General features: G+C 40.8%; 1 protein-coding gene and 1 long non-coding RNA gene across 8 annotated transcripts in view; one reads left to right on the top strand and one right to left on the bottom strand.

The window, feature by feature from the left end:
• ACADL (acyl-CoA dehydrogenase long chain) overlaps nucleotides 1–13,125 on the bottom strand; it is a 48,213-nt gene extending 35,088 nt beyond the window's left edge. The window contains exons 1-4 of the mRNA XM_072741952.1: nucleotides 12,923–13,125; nucleotides 7,525–7,680; nucleotides 4,880–5,017; nucleotides 3,434–3,598 (exon numbers count right to left, since the gene is read on the bottom strand). Of these exons, the coding sequence (XP_072598053.1) occupies nucleotides 3,434–3,598; nucleotides 4,880–5,017; nucleotides 7,525–7,680; nucleotides 12,923–13,032 (569 nt within the window). The 5' untranslated portion in view covers nucleotides 13,033–13,125. The remainder of the gene's footprint in view (nucleotides 1–3,433; nucleotides 3,599–4,879; nucleotides 5,018–7,524; nucleotides 7,681–12,922) is intronic.
• Nucleotides 13,126–13,206: 81 nt separating this feature from the next.
• LOC112922593 (uncharacterized) overlaps nucleotides 13,207–13,867 on the top strand; it is a 168,566-nt gene continuing 167,905 nt past the window's right edge. For all 7 annotated transcript variants that reach the window (XR_011997909.1, XR_011997906.1, XR_011997908.1 and 4 more), the window contains exon 1: nucleotides 13,207–13,595. This is a non-coding gene — a long non-coding RNA (uncharacterized lncRNA). The remainder of the gene's footprint in view (nucleotides 13,596–13,867) is intronic.

Here is a 13,867-nt window from a genome sequence, read left to right as displayed (position 1 = left end):
ATGAAATTGAATCAATAATAATTTAAAAAAAAACTCCCAAGAAAAAACTTTAAGACCAGTCAGCTTCACAGACAAATTCTAACAAACATTTAAAAAAGAGTTAAAAACTATTCTACTTAAAGTATTCCAAAAAATGAAAGAGGAAGGAACACTTCCAAATTCATTCTATGAAGCCAGTATTACCTCAATACCAAAACTAGATAGATTCCCCACAAAAAAAGAGAAAGACCTACAGGCCAATATCTCTGATGGACATAGATGTAAAAATACTAGCAAAACAAATTCAACAGGGGCACCTGGGTGGCTCAGGTGGTTAAGTGTCTGCCTTTGGCTCAGGTCATGATCTCCAGGTCCTGAGATCTGGCTCCCTGTTCAGTGGGGGGGTCTGTTTCTCCTTCCCCCTCTCCCCCCTGTTCGTGTTCTCCCTCTCTCTCTCTCAAATGAATAAATAAAATATTAAAAAAAAAAACCAACAATACATTAAAACAATCATTCACCCTATGATCAAGTGGGATTTATTCTCAGGATGCAAGGGTGGTTCAATATTCACAAATCAAGCAATGTGATATGTCACATCAGTAAGAGAAAGGATAAAAACCATATGATCATTTCAATAGATGCAGAAAAACCTTTTGAAAAATTGCATACATTCATGATAAAAATTGTCAACAAAATAGGTCTAGAGGGATTACACCTCCACATAATAAAGGCCTTATATGAAAAACCTACAGTGAACCTTAAACTCAATGGGGGAAAACAGAGCTTTTCAAACCCTAGGTCAGGAAAAACACATGGTTGTCCACTATCACCACTTTTATTCAACATAGTACTCCAAGTCCTAGCCACAGCCATTAGACAACAAAAAGAAATAAAAGGCATCCAAATTGGCAAAGAGGATACTATGTATCTTTCAGAAAACCTGAAAGACTCCACCAAAAATCTATTCAAACTGATAAATGAATTTAGTAAAGTTCCAAGATACAAAATCAATGTACAGAAATCTGCTGCATTCCTATACACTAATAATGAAGCAGCAAAAAGTGAAATTAAGAAAATCCCATTTACAACTGCAGCAAGAATAATAAAGTATCTAGGAATAAACTTAACCAAAGAAGTGAAAGACCTCTCTGAAGAAAGAAATTCAAGACAACACAAAGGAAATGGAAAGATATTCCATGCTCATGGGCTGAAAGAACAAACACTGTAAAAATGTCTATACCCAAAGCAATCTACAGATTTAATGCAATCCCTATCAAAACACCAATAGCACAGCACCTGTGTGACTCAGTTGGTTAAGTGTCTGCCTTCAGCTGGGATCCTGGTATCCAGCCTGCTTCTCCTTCTCCCTCTGCCACCCACCAGCTTTTGTGCCTCTCTTTCTCTCTCTCAAATAAACAAAATCTTTAAAAAAAAAATACCAAAAGCATTTTTCACAGAACTAGAACAAAATCCTAAAATTTGTACAGAATCACAAAAGACCCTGAATAGCCAAAGCAATCTTGAAAAAGAAAAACAAACCTGGAAGTATCACAATTCCAGACATCAAGTTACATTACAAAGTTATCACATCTCAGTTTACATGTAACCATTTTTTATAAGCCTTCCCTAGTACTCATAACTAAATTCATTCCCTTTCCCACCAAACACACATGCACCATTAGTATGTATTTCTTCATAGTACTTATCATAATTTATAATTAAGGATACATTTATTTATGTGCTTTTTGTCATTCTCCTCAATAAGCACAAAGAACACTGTCTTTTGTTCAGCACGTGTAACTGGCAGTTGGTAAGTAACCTTCACATGACTGAATAAATAATCTTCTTCATTCCCCTTGCTCCAATTCTTGCCACCCAAGCCTTCAGAGTTCCAAATCCCTATTTCTAATAGCCTGCTAGACATTTCCCCGTGCATGTCTCATCACATCCAACATTCGTTATGCTCCAAATTCAAGTCATATCCCACCATTTTACTTGCATCATCCCATGCTAATATCTCAAAATGGCATATATTATGTTTTATTGTTATTTATATGTGATAAGGACTCATTTTCCTACTGGAGTTTGAAGTTACTCAAGATTGTAAATTATGCACAGCAAAGGATACAGTCAACAAAACTAAAAGACAACCTACAGAATGGGAGAAGATATTTGCAAATGACATATCAGATAAAGGGCTAGTTTCCAAAATCTATAAAGAACTTATTAAACTCAACACCAAAGAAACAAACAATCCAATCATGAAATGGGCAAAAGACATGAAGAGAAATCTCACAGAGGAAGACATGGACATGGCCAACACGCACATGAGAAAATGCTCCGCATCACTTGCCATCAGGGAAATACAAATCAAAACCACAATGAGATACCACCTCACACGAGTGAGAATGGGGAAAATTAACAAGGCAGGAAACAACAAATGTTGGAGAGGATGCGGAGAAAAGGGAACCCTCTTACACTGTTGGTGGGAATGTGAACTGGTGCAGCCACTCTGGAAAACTGTGTGGAGGTTCCTCAAAGAGTTAAAAATAGACCTGCCCTACGACCCAGCAATTGCACTGTTGGGGATTTACCCCAAAGATTCAGATGCAATGAAACGTCGGGACACCTGCACCCCGATGTTTCTATCAGCAACGGCCACAATAGACAAACTGTGGAAGGAACCTCGGTGTCCATCGAAAGGTGAATGGATAAAGAAGATGTGGTCTATGTATACAATGGAATATTACTCAGCCATTAGAAACGACAAATACCCACCATTTGCTTCAACATGGATGGAACTGGAGGGTATTATGCTGAGTGAAATAAGTCAATCGGAGAAGGACAAACAGTGTATGTTCTCATTCATTTGGGGAATATGAATAATAGTGAAAGGGAATATAAAGGAAGGGAAAAGAAATGTTGGGAAATATCAGGAAGGGAGACAGAACATAAAGACTCCTAACTCAGGGAAACGAACTAGGGGTGGTGGAAGGGGAGGAGGGCGGGGGGTGGAGGGGAATGGGTGAGGGCACTGAGGTGGACACTTGACGGGATGAGCACTGGGTGTTTTTCTGTATGTTGGTAAATTGAACACCAATAAAAATTAATTAAAAAAAAAAGATTGTAAATTATGCTTGTGTTCATCTTTTTTTTTTTTTAAGATTTTATTTATTTATTCATGAGAGACACAGATAGGGAAGCAGAGACATAGGCAGAGGGAGAAGCAGGCTCCCTGCGCGGAGCCCCATGTGGGACTCGATCCTGAGACTCCAGGATCATGTCCTGGGCCGAAGGCAGGCACTAAACGGCTGAGCCACCCAGGTGTCCCCCTGTGTTCATCTTTGTACCCCTCCTTGCATATTGTTCAAAGGTCTATGAAGTGAGTACTAAGAAAATAAATGCTGTTGGTTACTGCTTCCAAAAATTCAAAACCAAATGAATGTTGATTTACCTTCCAGCCCCAGGCTCTGTCATCGCTATGGCACCAATACATTTCCCACTGACCATCTGGGGGATGAAGTGCTTAATTTGTTCTTCTGAGCCATAGTTTGCAATATAGGGCATGACAATATCTGAATGAAGATTAAATCCTGGGCCTGAACAATTTGAATATGCTCTTAAAAAGAAAAAAAGAAGATAATTTAAAGCACAACATATTTTTTCTATTTTTTATTTCTTTGATTTTCAGTTAAACAACAATCCATTATTAAGTCTTAGCACATTGTGTGATAATAGCCTGTCTCCCCACAAATGTAGGAAGTTCTTGAAGATTTTCTCTCTTAATTTTTATTAATCTTTTAATTCCTGTCACTAGCGCAATTAATGGTACTCTAACAGAGCTCCATGAATACTTACCTAATAAATTAAAAGATAAAATATTTTAAAGTATTAATCACCTACAGTTGTCTTATTATAACATAGCAACTATTTTCATTTTGGCAAAGTACTTTTGCCATAAGAATATATTCTAATATAGTGGAATTTATACCTAACTATTTTTTAAAATTATGTGACATGAAAAAGTCCTTTTTTTATATATAGCTGTCACAACAAATATCTGAAATAGCTGTAAAATATTCCAAATGGTTTATGTAATACAATTTACTCATTCATCCTCACTACCAGTCATTTAGATTGCTTCTATATTTGGAGGATTATGATCTAACATGACAATGATTTTTGTACATAGATCCTCTTTTTTCTATCAAATTATTATCTCATAATAAATTCCCCAAAGTGGCATCCTAGATCAAAAAGCAGAAATATTTTCATTTTTTATATATGTCATTTTTAATCCCCAAAGTATTTATTGTCCTAATATATAATGCCATTAATAGTATGAGTATCTCATTTTCACTGCAACTGTGTCAGCAATGGGTATTATGATTTTTTCACTGATTTTTTCCAAATACTCAAAATGATACCTCCAGGTTAATTTAACTTGCATTTGATCAATAGTAAGGATGAACTTTTTTTCATCTAAAAGAACCTATTTGAATTTTGTTTTGATGAACCATTGGTTCAAATCTTTTGCCAGTTCACAAAATGAAATCTTTATTTCTTCTCATACATTAAGCTTTAAGTATATTTGATAGAAATATATTTCCAATGGTTTTTTCAATAGCTTTTTTTAAAAGAAGAAAAAAAACATGAAGCAACTAAAAATGACGAGATCTCTTTAATTTTCAACAGCACCTATTTTAATAATTTAAAAGGACATTTTCCTATCTTTCCACATTAAAAAAAATGTACAAGAGTTATAAGGGGTTTACTCATTCACATTTTACACTGAGTTTTCAATATTATTAAGATTAAAAAGCATAATTCATTGTCTTCTCAGAAAAGTGAGCAGCATGCTTACCAACCAAGATTCCACTTCAAATGTCTACATACTTACTGTTCTTCCCAAATAATAGCTGCCGAATACAAGTCCCCACCAATACCACCATGATGTTTTGCAATATTAACACCAAGCAGTCCTTCTTTTCCAGCTTTTTCCCAAATCTCCCTACTCACTTCACCAGCTTTCTCCCATCTGCAAACAGTAAACATTTTAAAATCAGAAAAACTTTTTTCATATTATTTGAATGGTCATAATTTGAATTTATGAAAGATACTGCATAGGAATGTTCCTTTAATTTAAGGTAATTATTGCTGACATGGGCCATAACTTAAAAAAATTTTTTTTTAAAGATTTTATTTATGTATTTGAGAGAGAGAGAAAGAGAGTATGTGCGAGGGAGAAGGAGATGCTTCTGGGACTCGGGGCTCCGTCCTGGGACTCTGGGATCATGGCCTGACCCAAACAAAGGCAGATGCTTAACCAAGCACCCCTTTCTATTTACATCTAACTCTTTTATCATTTGTCCTCCTTCTTCTTCTCTTCTTTATTTCTTCAACTTGCCACTTTTCTCCTCCCTTGACTATTTATTGGACCTGCAAATTACATCCACTAATATTCATGGGTACAGTTTCTCAGCTGGTACTCTTAGGATACAACTTTAAATGTGCCATATAGTCATGGGAGTTTCTCCAAACCTATCCTCTAAAGATAACTGCCACTGTATATTTCCTTAAAGTGCTAAACTTATAGGGATGAGCATGCATAAAAGGTGAGAAGAGCAGGCAATCTGAAGATTAAGTGGGAAAGAAGAACAGAAGCATCTTGCAGCTGAGCTGTCAAAGGAACTTCTGAAAAGATTAGATATTTGCATAAGATTGTGCAACCTCTGCTTTTCTTCTTTAAAAATGAGAATAGCATAAAATAAACAAATAAAAAAATAAAAATAAAAATGAGAGCAGCATAATGAGGAAAGAGATCAAGAATCTGAGAACTTTTGTTTTATTTTTTAAAGTGGTAGTTAGATATAGTTAGTAAATAAGTATATTATTGAAGATACGGATTAAAAGTAAACACAGATACCTCAAGAAATTTTAAAAGAAAGAGTTTAATTATCATGTATATTTTGATGTAATTATTGCCTAAAGTAGCTTTGGAAGTATTTTTATCATTAACCTAAAATTTGTCAACTTTTATTATTTTTACTTCTAATCTTCACCAACAATTTTTCTGGAGCAAAGTTTCAAATAAATAAAGCAATAAACAAAGAAAGATCCTCCTAGAGTGAACCTTTCTCTCTCTCCCTTTCTTTCTTAAAATTTTTATTCATTCAGGGAAAAAGAGAGCATGCACACGTGAGGCAGGGAGGGGCAAAGGAAGAGGGAGAGAGAATCTTAAGCAGGCTTCATCCTCAGCAGGCAGCCTGACATGGGGCTTGATCCAATGACTCTGAGATCATGACCTGAGCAGAAATCAGGAGTCTGAGGCTTAACTGACTGAGCTACCCAGGCACTCTCCTTTGGTTTTGTTTTTTTTTTTTTTTAATTTTTTTTCTCCTTTGGTTTTTTAAGAAATAGTTGCTTTTCACTAAAAACTAGTCATGGCATTAGTTTAGCTAATTTTGGTCATTTTTACTGAAAAAGCATTAATAAAATCTTAATGAAAGGTGTTTTTTTTTAAGATTTTATTTATTTACTCATGAGAGACAGAGAGAGAGAGAGAGAGAGAGAGGCAGAGACACAGGCAGAGGGAGAAGCAGGCTCCACGCAGGAAGCCTGATGTGGGACTCGATCCCAAGACTCCAGGATCACTCCCTAAGTCAAAGGCAGGAGTTTAACCGCTGAGCCACCCAAGCATCCCAATGAGAGGTATTTAAAAATTTTTTTAAAGGAGGGAGAGCAAACAAGCTGGAGGGGGGTGGGTATAAGAGAGAGAGAGGGAGAGAGAATCTTAAGCATGTTCCAAGCTCAGTGCAGAGCTCAATGGGGGCAGGGGGAGGTGCATGTGTGAGAGGGGCTTGATCCTGAGATCAAGACATGAGCAGTTATCAAGAGTGGGATGCTCAACCAAATGAGACACCTAGGTGACCCCAAAACATTTTAAAAATATTTTAATCGTAGTAAAGTATTAGCAATGAGTAAATTTTGGAAATACAGTAAAATCCTATTTTCATAGAAATGACAGTTTTTCGGGCAACAAAGTAGGTAATCAGTAATTAATCAGTTAATCAATAAATATCTCATCCAGTAGTAAAAATACTTTAAGGGGTATCCCTGGGTGGCTCAGCGGTTTGGCGCCTGCATTGGGCCCAGGGTGTGATCCTGGTGTCCCAGGATTGAGTCCCACCCACATCAGTCTCCCTACGTGGAGCCTGCTCCGCCTGTGTCTCTGCCTCTCTTTCTCAATCTATCATGAATAAATAAAATCTTAAAAAAAAAAAAATACTTTAAGGTGGCCAATTGCCAACCAAGATTTGCATTATGCTGTCCTGTTGAGCCTTTATGTATTTTAATTCACTCATGAAGTAGAAAAAAAAATGTGTAATTAATTACTTAACTATTTGTCACTTGACCAGAATATTCAAATTACTACTCGAGTTGCAAATCTTCAAATTTTCTTATTTTTCATTGTATATTTTAAAATTTATTTAAATAGCATTGTTTCCCTATGTGTATTACTTTAAAGGAAAATGTCCTACTTACTCTGCATGGTAAGGAACCACTTCTACTTGAAAAAACTTCCTTACACTTTCCCGGAAAATGTCATGTTCTGACGAAAAGATTCTTCTAATTCCTATATCTGTTAATTTTTTAGCAGATGGAGTCTCTAGACGTTCCTTCCCTCTGGAATGAGAACATCTGAAAAATATGCATATACATTAAGAAAATTAAGTGAGTTGTTACTCTTCATAATCCAAGTCAATGCCACTGAACAGGATGGAAGGTTAATTATATTGAACAACATGGAAAAACACTGATTTTTCCCCCCACCGACACACTACAGAGGTGGGTAGAGGGTCTGAAACCTGACCTGTTCAGATTTGAGCATTACCACTTTTGACAGGATCTGCCTCACCTGGATGAGATCAAGTAGTTTGTCCTTTTATCCAACTCACTCTTCACTTCCAAAGCCATAAAGAGGACATCATGCTTATGACTAACCACATGTCTGAGCTTAGGTAAAACAGTGTTGTCACATGATGTAAATTATATTATGTAAAATTCAAATACCACCATAGAATAATATTGATAAGTTTTCATGTCATGATGATGTTTAAGATTAATACTAACAATTTTTCCATAATCCAAATTAATATTTAATTTAGAATCATACAATTTGAAATGGCAGGTGTGTAAGAGAGAAACAATGAGGATGCTATTGACATATTAGAGGCAATCTGGGTGTAACTAAAAAAAACTGTGGATGAATCTCTATAAAGATTAGCACAGAATTAATTGTTCAAGATCTTCAGAAACTGACCCTTCCTTCTCCTTTTCCCCCCATATTAACCTAAGATTGCTCTGTAGTTCCTTTAGTTCAGTGATTTTCAGGTTTATTTCCCTCTTGGGGCACCGCTAAAAAGATTTTGAAAATCTGTGTACCACTTTGAATATTTTCAACCTCATATCTAAAAAACTTTATCATATATCCAAATATTGGCAAAGGTTGTTTTTCTGTTTTGCATGAAACTCCATTTGGGGTTTCTCTCTTCCTTAGATGGACTCTGCTTTTTTTTTTTTTTTTCTTTTCTCTTTCCTCTCCCCTTCCTCTTTTTCTTAGTGTTTTTGTTTAAAATATGGTTTTGTTTATTGGCAATGGGGTTGTGTCAACTTTTCTATCCCCCCCCATGAAATGAATTATTGTGTTTTAGTTTATGTATTTTTATTTGATGCTATGAACTGAATTATGTAACTCCCAAATTCATGTTGAAGCTCTAACTCCCATTGTGATTGTATTTGGAGATAGGGCCTGGAGGATGAAATTACTTAAATGAGGTCTTAGGGTGGGGTCCTAATGTAGGAAGATTTGTGGCCTTACAAAAGGGAGAGTTATCAATACTTTGATCTTGGATTATCCAGCCTTTAGAATTAGGAGAAATAAATTTCTGTTATTCAAGTCATCCAGTCTATGCTATTTTGTAATGACAGCATGGACTAAGAAGTGCATTTAACATGCATTTTTTGTCATTTTGTTTTTTAGGTTTATCTTTTATATGCAACTTTTAGTGGAGTTCATTAATATAATTTGAGATGCCTTTTAAATGGTAATCTTTGGCTATGAACATGTAATACTACAGTTTTTATACTTCCATCTGCCTTTTGCCTTCAGAATTAATACTCAGTCATTCAAATCATTGTTTTTAATAGCTTATTCATTCATTTGGTCAACATATACTTTCTGAGTGCCCATTATGTACCAGGCACTGTTCAGGTATCTTGAGCTATAGGAGTGCAAAAGTAAGATCCCTATCTTCAAGCTCACATTTCTAGAAGGGGATATTGAATAATGATAAATAATACAGTAAAGAAGCAAATTATAGAATAAAGGAGAAAGTGATAAATTCTATGGAAAAGAAAAGTGGAGCAAAGATCAGAATGTGTGGGACAAGGCAGGGGCAATGGCTGCAGTACAGAATAGTGCAATCAAGGTAGGTTAAGTTAGAAAAATGAGATTTGGGAAAATACCTCAAAGTGACAGCCAAGCAGATTTTTGGAGTAGAAGAATTGTAGGACAAGAAAACAATTAGAGCAAAGAGTGGCAGGCAGGATGATATCTGATGTGTTCTAGAAAGAGCAAGGAGGCCAAATGTGGATTGAATAAAAACGGGAGAAGATGAAGTCAGAGGTAACAGGACCAGGATGTGCAGGGGTCTTGCATACCACTATAATTTTACATCAAATAGACCAAAATTCACTTTATCGCTTAATTGAAATTGATGAAGTATAGGTGGAAGAAAGGCAAGCAAGGACAAGGAGGCCGCACCCTAAGAGGAAACCATAGAGGACTTTATACCACCCTGGAAAGAGCCATCCACCCTTTCCCAAATGACAAAAACTTGTTCGGATGACAAGTGTATGGAAGGTTAATCAGACCAAAACAGCCTGCCAACAAGCTCATACAACCCCCTAGACTTACGAACTCTCATGGCAACCCTCTAGGATCCCCTCCCTCTCTGGGAGCTTTGCACAATCACTCAATAAACTTTACTATCGCTCAATAAACTTTGCTGCCCACCACTCTCTGGCCTGGTCTACCTCTTCATTCTTTGAAGTGGGGTGACCAAGAACAGTGAACATTAAAGGAAAAGAAATCCTGTAACAATATGATTGGTTCCAATTTCCTGCTAGTAGAAATACAACTATAATGCACACATTTGTCCATTTAGGTTTTTCACACTTAGAATTTTTCCTTAGGAAAAAAAATGTGCTGAGACTAGGAAGCTGATGCTCTGAAACACTGAGTCGTTTGTCAACATAATTAGCAAGTAAGAGTGGGATTTATAGTCCAGTCTTCCTGTATCTTAACATTTTATAGTCCATATTACCTTAAGGAAACCTTTGGAATATTTCTAAGTAAAATACACCAAGACACTCGAAAGTGAAAGAGGTGACAGAAAGAATAAAGATTTTTCAGGTTAGTCAAAAGTGTTCAAGAGAGACTATGCAGAAAAAAATCAAAACACTTGGCGCCAAGTATGTTGGAGCATTCATTTCTTGAAAACGAAGAAAATTTTAATAAATAAATTGGCCATTTTTCTCCCTATAAAAACCAGGAAATCTAAACTGAACAAAAATCAACTTCTATTAATTTAATAGGCTAGGCTCTATTATTTAAAATACATCCACCAGCATCTTCAACAATGCTAGGGAATTGGTTACAAATACACAATCTCATACCTCACCCCAGATCTACTGAATCAGAATCTGTATTTTAACAAATTCCCTGAATGATTCATATGCACATTAAGAAGCCTGCTATAATAAGACTTCAGGCCCTGACCTATTCAGAGGGTCGCTCAGTTCCTCCTTTTTCCAAAATTCTCTTAGATTTTTTTCTATACTTCCAACCAAAATAACTTATCCCAATAGATGTAATGCAGAAACAGATATGAAAATTGAGATGTATTCTGCTAAGCCAGACATTAAAGGATCTGTAAAAATGTAAAAGTTGTCTCTTTTTTGAAAAATCTACTTTTCATAGAAATGTTATTTATGTTGACACGGTAATGGGTTTGCTACTGTTACTTTTACTTATTATTCAGCTATAATTGCCAAATAACATGTGTTTCAGATGTACATGGTTCAATATTTGTATATATTATGAAATAATCAACACGAGTCTAGTTAACATCCATCACCACACATAATTTTTTTGTTTTGACAATCCTTAAGGTCTGCTCTTTTACCAAATTTGAAATATACATACAGTATCAACTAAAGTCACCCCGCTGGGGGAGCCCTGGTGGCTCAGCCGTTTAGCGCTTCCTTCAGCCTGGGCGTGATCCTGGAGACCCAGGATCGAATCCCATGTCGGGCTCCCTGCATGGAGCCTGCTTCTCCCTCTGCCTGTGTGTGTGTCTCTCTCTCTCCGCCCCCACTCTGTGTTTCTCATGAATAAATAAATAAAGTCTTTAAAAAAAAAAAAAAGTCACCATGCTGTGTATTACACTCCCATGACTTACTTTAGAGCTGGAAGTTTGTACCTTTTGACTTTCTCCACCCATTCCTACACCCACGCCCCCCAACCAGAAATCTGTTCTCTGTATCTATGCGTTTGTTTTTAAGGTTCCATCTATAAATGAGATCATACATGTCTTACTTCTCTTACCATAATCTCTGTTGCTACTTTTAGTGAACTAAATATTCGTAAAATTTATTTTGTGGTTATCTCTTGATATCCATATGCATACAACCCTCATCAATCAATCAATCAATCAATCAATCAATCAAAAAATTAAAAAAAAACATTTTCTGGGGGGGGGGGGGTCCTCTAACTTAAAGGGAATAATGAAAGAGCCCTGATAAAAATTTGAGGATCACAGTGCTAGGAAGTTCTGGGGGGAAGAGCTCAGAAAAGTATGTGCACCCCCCCAAAGTCAAGGTGCACCCACTCCTCAGTCAAGTCTCCCCCACGGCCCTCAGGAGGAACAGATCTTTTCGGCTCCCGCAGCATCTCAGATTCCACCAGCGCTGTCACGAGCTACATGATGGTTCCGTCATCCTCCCCACACGTAGTGGGTGATCCTGAGGCCTCCAGCTCCTCCGATGAACGGACTTTAAGCTTTTATCTAAAGCTCCTGATCCTACCAACGCTACCTTCACAGGCACGGAGCCACTTAGAAACTATTTTCTCTTCCGAGTTTAATCAATTCAAAAGGATTTGTTAAATACATCTCGAGGCCCTTGTGTGATGGGGCGGGCTGCTTTCTGGGGGGCCCTCTCGGGGGGGGGGGGGCGCTGTGAGGCCGAGGCCGCCCCCGCTCCGGATCTCGCGGCCGCGCCCCCAGGAGGCCGCGTCCCAGGGCCCAGGAGAGCGCGCCCCGGAGCGCCCAGGACCTGACCCCGAGCCTTTGGCGAACCCCGCTTCGGGCTTTCCCGCGCCTGCGGGGGACCCCGCGAGGCCCCCATCCCCCCCCAGCGGGTCGGGTCCAGGCTCCGGGAGGCGCAGGGCCAGGCCCAGCCCCAGCCCGGGGCTCCCCGCTCCCCGCTCGGCCCGGCTCCGCCCAGGTGGCCGCCCCCGCGCTGCTGAGCTCCGCGGGCCAAGGGGCAGTGTCACCGCGCCCGGCCCCGGGGAGCAGGGTGGGGGGTCATCGCCCGCCGCGGCCCCGCAGCCCCCAGCAGGGTCGGGGTGTCACCGCCCCCCGCAGCCCCCAGCAGGGTCGGGGTGTCACCGCCCCCCGCAGCCCCCAGCAGGGTCGGGGTGTCACCGCCCCCCGCAGCCCCCCAGCAGGGTCGGGGTGTCACCGCCCCCCGCAGCCCCCCAGCAGGGTCGGGGTGTCACCGCCCCCCGCAGCCCCCCAGCAGGGTCGGGGTGTCACCCCCCGCGGCCCCGCAGCCCCCAGCAGGGTCCGGCGGCCCAGGGGAGCCCGCGGGCGCTCACCTGGCGGCGGGCGGCGAAGGCGGGGCGCAGGGGCCGAGGCCCCGGCAGAGCCCGGGGCGCACCCAGGCGCCGAGGGCCGGGCGCAGGCGGCGGAAGGCGCGCGCAGCCATGGCGGGGCCGGGCGGGCTGGGGCTCGGCGCCGAGCGGCCTACGGGGCGGGCGGGCGGGCGCGCTGGGGCCTGGGCCGCGTCCGGGCTCGGGTTTCGCGCGGCGGCCGCGGGCGCTCAGGGGCGGCTCTGCGCGGCGGGGCGGGGGCGGGGGCGGGGGCGGGGGCGGGAGCCCGAGGAGGCGGGAGCAGCCCCGGGACGAAGGTGCGCGCGCCCGGGAGGCCTCTTCAAAGGGGACCCCAGTGCCCCGCGGACAGTGCTCGGTGGGCGGGCGCGCAGGGGCCCAGGCGGACCTGCCTAAAGCCGGGCCTCGCTGCCTGGGGCTCGGGCCCCCACTTGGGGGCCGCGCCGGGGTATTTATTAGCTTTACTGGGCCAGACGCTTGGTTTCCTCAAGGCGGTAATCGGCCGGCCCGGTTGCCTCCCAGTGTGGGGCAATAAGAGACCTGCACAATCTTGCTGAGCCTCTGCAAAATGACCATAACTAAGTATCACCTCGGGGTGCACTGAGGACACCTGCAGCAGCAGTGACATTTGATGGTGAGGCCCAGTTAACACATCTCACAGGTGATTCCTTTTTTTTTTTTTTTTTTTTACAGGCTTCATTAATTCAGTTTACTCTCCTTGTATAAAAACACTGTGTTGGCAACAGCTGGAGCCTGGATCCTCTTCATGGAGACTCTGCTGTGGGTCTTTACTAGGTCAATGAACTGCTGATAGGGAAATGCAGCGAACAGGGTTTCTTCCTGGAGGCGTCTTGGTGAGATAGCTGCAGATCTCAGAGCCCGAATGACAGGTGGCCTTGGCCAAGTTGCCTGGGGTGGCAGTGCAGCCTTGGA

This window comes from Vulpes vulpes, chromosome 16, assembly GCF_048418805.1.
Source record: "Vulpes vulpes isolate BD-2025 chromosome 16, VulVul3, whole genome shotgun sequence".
NCBI lineage: Eukaryota > Metazoa > Chordata > Mammalia > Carnivora > Canidae > Vulpes > Vulpes vulpes.
Note: the sequence above shows the minus strand (reverse complement) of the source record. Positions and strands in the feature narration are given on the sequence as shown.